The sequence below is a fragment of the Chionomys nivalis genome, chromosome 13 (genome assembly GCF_950005125.1).
Source record: "Chionomys nivalis chromosome 13, mChiNiv1.1, whole genome shotgun sequence".
NCBI classification, from domain to species: domain Eukaryota; kingdom Metazoa; phylum Chordata; class Mammalia; order Rodentia; family Cricetidae; genus Chionomys; species Chionomys nivalis.
Window position 1 is genome coordinate 74,318,358 of NC_080098.1, and position 5,264 is coordinate 74,323,621.

Sequence of the window (5,264 nt, forward strand, 5' to 3'; positions counted from 1 at the left end):
TTATTGACCCAATGACAAAGTCACCCACTTCTTGCCCTAAACGCCACCGCCACCTCCTCTGTGCCTCTGAATCACGTGTGACTAAAAGAAGCCATGACAACAAAGACAGAAAAAGCCCCATCAGTCTTTTAAATGTAGGTTTTATAAGAACTGTATACATCTTGTAAAAAAATGAAATTTCATAACTCATCAATGCAAATCTGCTCACAGTAGCAGAGCGGCAGTCACATTTGACTGGAGAAAAATGTCCCAGGTCACATCGAGTGTGGATCCGCAGTGACTCGGGTGTCACTCCCCCACAGCAGAGGCTGGTCCAGGAAGGGGGAGCCCCCCTCCTCCGTGCCATTCCCACTTCTTCCTTGTTGCTGCCCAGCAGCTCACACAGTGGGGTACACGGCATGTGTAACAATTCCACAGTTGTTGTTGCGGTCTCGGGCCATCTTTATGTAGCCGCTCATGCCCCAACTTGCGCCCCAGCTGGAAGAAAAGCATATTCACCATTAGGTAGAAAGAACACAGCACAGAGGCTTCATGACATTAACTCCCATGAAACAGAGACAGAGGCCACACTTAACAGACAGGATGGGAGAAGGCAGAGGGTTAACTCTTGGTTACACACGACTGTGAACCACAGCAGCGATAGGACAGGGCATCTTCCCACCCCCATTTAGCTCAGAACTAGAAATGCATTGGTTCAAATTCCATCTTAACACTCTCCAAACAATGATAGAGTCTTATTGTTACAAGCACCCTAAAATGTCTGTATTTAAAATATGTGGGGTAAATTGCTAACACCTGCACCCAAGTGCTGCCTGCCGACAGTTCTTTCCTGTAGTGTCTCCGACATAAGTGCTTTTTGGTTATTTATACCTGTTCTTGACCAGCCAGTATTTCTTGCCATCTGATTCTTCACCATATCCAACCACCAGGACGGCATGATCCAGTTTACTGCTGCTACAGTTTGGCTCATAATACATGCCTGAGAGACAAAATCAAGGCCAAAATAAGAGGCTCCAGTAACCCCACTGTGACTGCTGTCACCCACAATAATGGAAATTTTCTAATTTTGGCACAATGTCATACAGACAAGAGTGATCCTGTGTTAGCAAAACTTGGGACATAAACTCTTTCTCTCCCTCTCTCTCTCTCTCTCTCTCTATATATATATATATATATATATATATATAATTTTATTTTATTTGCATTGGTATTTTGCTACATGATTGTCCATGTGAGGATGTCAGATCTTGGAGTTACAGACAGTTGTGAGATGCCATGTGGGTGCTAGGACTTGAACCCAGGGCCTCTGGAAGAGCAGTCAGTGCTCTTAACCACTGAGCCATCTCTCCAGCCCCGGGACATAAACTCTTATGTAACATAACAGAAATAAAGGTTTGCAAAAATCCTCAGGAAAAACACTTGCTTGAATGGATGTAAGAAATCTCGACCTGCTTATAGAAACCACATGAAAATACAAAATACAGGAATCCAGAAGCACCCCTGAGAATGAACTACAGAAATGGACTAGCTATTAAAATATTAAAAGTTAAACAAAGACAGAAAATTCAATAAAACTATGCAACATAAAACCTCACCTTGCTAATTAAAAGACAACCTTGGACACAAGTTCGTAGGATTGTTCTTAATTAATGTTAAGCAAAACCAAATCATTAATACTGCTCCTTTTGAATGTAATATTTAAAACTCAAGGTGTTTATGTGAAAATAAGACATAAAGATGATGAGCCGTGGTGGAGGCACAGCTTCTTATGATTCCTGCAAAGCACTTACCACCCCTGTAGAACTGGAAGGAATGGTGTTTGGTGTCAATTCCAACGGAGATGGGCCCCACGGTGGCCACAGCCTTCATGAGGAGATATTCACTTGGTGGGATTTTCACAAAGCCCATGACTTTAGCAGCAGAATTTTTAGGATTGTACCTGCAGGTTCCATTCTTTGAAAGACAGAGGTTAAAAAAAAAAAAAATCATGGTTATTGCCGTCCACCTCCTGGGGACCCTGAGTGAGAACTCCGCTCGGCTCAGCTGCCATCCACACAGGTGACTTGGCACATGCTGCTGAGGGTCTCCAAGCTTCTGTGTTTATAAAATTTCACATGACCTGATGAGCTGGTAGGTTTCAATGGCTGGTAGAAACTAGCTCATGTACTGTCAATGACAATCCATGGAATCAGAGCAGCACGCACAGGCTGACACTTTAACAGCAGCACTCAGGGTTTAATAGGATGGATTCTACCATGGAAAGATGAGTGTTTAGGATAGTGTATCGTCTGCATAATTCTTATGCTTTATAAAACCTGAGCTAGAATGACAACACAGGACTACTTCTTACCCGTGTTTCATAAGGATAGGAGTCTCTGGTGTCCAAGCCCCCATTGTCCTTCACATACTGGAAGGCGTACTCCATCAAGCCACCATCACAGCCGCTGTTCCCGTACGACCAGGAGCAGTCCACTAGGTTCTGTTCACTCAGAGGAACCAGTCTGCCTGTTTTCCGGAACATCTGTCCTTCTAGGGAACCAACAGCACTAAATGCCCAACAAGCACCACATTGACCCTAGAAAAGAAAGAAAAAGCTCTCACCTACAAAATTAACATAGATGTTTGACAGTAATTCATATGATACAATAATTTCACAGTGAGGTGTATGCAGATCCACAGTGAGCAAATCAAGGATGGCATTTTCTTCCTGGCTTCCAACTGGACAATGACACTGAGAACACGAAATGTCCTACCTGGTTCTTCACAGGAGTCACATAGCCATGATCTCTCCAGTCCACAAACTTGGGGACATCACCCAGCAGAGGCTCCTGGAACACATCCATCTCCTTGGGTTCCATGCTTTGAAAGCCAGTCATCAATTCCCTGAATTCTGTATTGGTCTTCAAGAAAGAGTAAACAAATCATTGGAAAGGAGAGATGACTGACGAAGAGCTGAAGAGAGGAGGTCCCGTTCTGTCATCCATGTGCACTCACCAAGTCCCCGAAGGCGTTCATCTCCATGCTGAAGTCATGCACTCCCTTGGCGTAGTCCTCATTGTGCAGCTCAATCACCTTCCTGTTGTTTTCCCACACCGCTCTCTTCTGTCCTTCTTCGTGCTGGAATCAATACAGCGTGTGGTCATTCTACTGTATGCCCAATCCTTGTTCCCTCGGTGGACCTGCTGCTACAGGTGGTGGGAACCCAGGGAGGCTGTACACCCCTGGAAGCCACAATCCAGTCCCCAGTCAACAGCGTGGTTTGCTCTCATAGCTCCTAAACTGTGGTCATGCCCTGAAGAAACTGGCTTTCACTGTGTAAACTCTCTATCCACCCGACACAGCCAGGACCATGGTCTCTGTGTTGCCTCTGTGTAGTTTTCATGGCACCAACCGTGATGTATGTTTTCCCATGTCTTGTCTTCCATTCGTGCCATTCAGCATCCAAACTGGGATCATGTGTTGGAGCTGCTGAGACCATCCCCAAGCAAAGAGTGGCCAGGAAGAAAAGAGGACTCATGCTTCCAGAACCTAGAGATGGAGAAGAGATGTGGTTCTGATGACCTCAGTGCTTCAATAAAATCATATTTCTACCTCAGAAATTCTGGTTGCCACTAAAGATTGTTGAAAAGACTAAGAACATATTTTAAAAGCACACATATAGAGGGATTCCATCAGTCAAAAAAAAAAAAAAAAAAAAAAAGAACAATTGCCCAGAGCTTGCCACATTGGAGTGTGTGTACACTGTGCACTTAGCTCAGCATAGTGTCTAGCTGCACCTTCTGGTTCAGAAGCTTAAAACAAGAGTTAACGTCTTAGGACACAGCTGTCTCAGGGTCTGTGCCATTCTTATTGAGCTCAGGAAAGCTAAACAAGATTTACGCAGTGTGACTCATAGTACATACAAAGAGATCTGCATGATTTGAGGGTACCAGACATCTTTTTTCTTGGCCAATGTATACATTGAGGCCATTATGCCTTGGCTTCTTCCCCTCTTAAATCTCTCTGCGATGTCCTATCTGGAAAATCTTGGAAGGACAATAGGTAGGAATATGTCTTCCTCATAACTGGGATGTACTTTTAGGACCCTATCTCATTGTCTCACTGAGGACTGGTCACAAGGGTAAGTCATTGGGTGACAGAGGCACTTGTATATTTGGGATCGAAGGACAGACTACCCAGGCTCAAGCCTTGTAAGTTTTTTATGTAACACTTGAGATAGGGCATTGACAAAAGTCATGCCATAGCTCATCTCCTCAACCTGTCTTAGTAGACCAATGGATTTTTCTTGGCAGCAATATGCATGATGATGTTTCCTGTTGCCACTGGAGCTATGCCCATGGCAGCTACAATTTAGGGGACAAGCTGGCACTTGCTGTGCTCAGGCCTTCACTTTCAACTTACTTGGACACTAAACAGTACAGTATAGCCCCCCTGAAGTGTCGAGTGACCTCCTGGGATCCCCATCCACCCTTCTCTGCATTCCCACACCAGGTCTGCTAAGGTTGAGTTGATATTCCCATTCCTGAGGCAGCTGCATGGTCCTGCAAGGAGCCTCTCTAGGGTGCTCCTCCAGTGTCAGTTCCCAGACTGCCTTGGGAGAGCTATGGGGCTCACCTGGGACGTCCACCACTGGGCAGGTGTTCTTCACAGTCTCAGGTCTTCTGAGGTTGCTGAAATCCCAGGCTTTGTCCCAAGTGCGTGTGGATCCAGGCTTTAAATCCCAAAATGTAGCTCCAGGACAGTGTCCCTGACCAGATACACTTCCTGCAAATGACTAGGTGGACAAGTGGACTGGACCTCCAGGCTGTGGGACTGCAGGCTCATACTGTCACTTATTTCCACCCTTTCCTGAGGCATTGGGTGTGGGCTGTCTTGGTGGACTGCGGGGAAGGAGCAGTGGGTCCCTGCTCCAGGAGAGCAGAATGTGTGGGTCTAGCGACAGCAGAGAAAGTGCTTTCACAGAGGGCTTGGCACTTGGCTCAGGACAGAAGGGTCTAGCTAGCTCTGGGTGGATTTCCATCATAATCTTACTTTTCCTTTAGAAGGAGAGATTTTGGTTCAATTCATTGTCAATGCTGCCCCATGAGCAATTATATTCTAGCCGAGTGTCTCCCCTTGTTTCCACAGGTAAGCTGGGTCTCCTGGTAGTTTCAGACTCTGGCCTTATTCTCCCCGGGGTCAGGGAGGATGGCAGCTGGGTTTCTAAGAATCTTTAGGGGAAGGCAATCCCCAAACAAGGAGGAAATAGTTGAAGCAAACCTAGG

General features: G+C 45.7%; 1 protein-coding gene across 1 annotated transcript; it reads right to left on the reverse strand.

The window, feature by feature from the left end:
- Positions 1-377: 377 nt before the first annotated feature.
- On the reverse strand, positions 378-3,517 carry LOC130885979 (procathepsin L-like). The gene is made up of 7 exons (XM_057787849.1): positions 3,392-3,517; positions 2,995-3,117; positions 2,754-2,900; positions 2,351-2,575; positions 1,791-1,953; positions 871-979; positions 378-477 (listed from the first exon to the last, which is right to left on the reverse strand). The coding sequence occupies exons 1-7, from the start codon at positions 3,515-3,517 to the stop codon at positions 378-380; spliced, it is 993 nt and encodes a 330-aa protein (XP_057643832.1).
- Positions 3,518-5,264: the final 1,747 nt, after the last annotated feature.

Coding starts and splice junctions, on each gene's coding strand:
- LOC130885979 (XM_057787849.1), bottom strand. CDS start 3,517: ATGAGTCCTCTTTTCTTCCTGGCCACTCTTTGCTTGGGGATGGTCTCA. Junction 2,901..2,994: donor TGAACGCCTTCGGGGACTTG/GTGAGTGCACAT, acceptor TCTTTCTTGAAG/ACCAATACAGAATTCAGGGA. Junction 1,954..2,350: donor CCTATCCTTATGAAACACGG/GTAAGAAGTAGT, acceptor TGTCTTTCAAAG/AATGGAACCTGCAGGTACAA.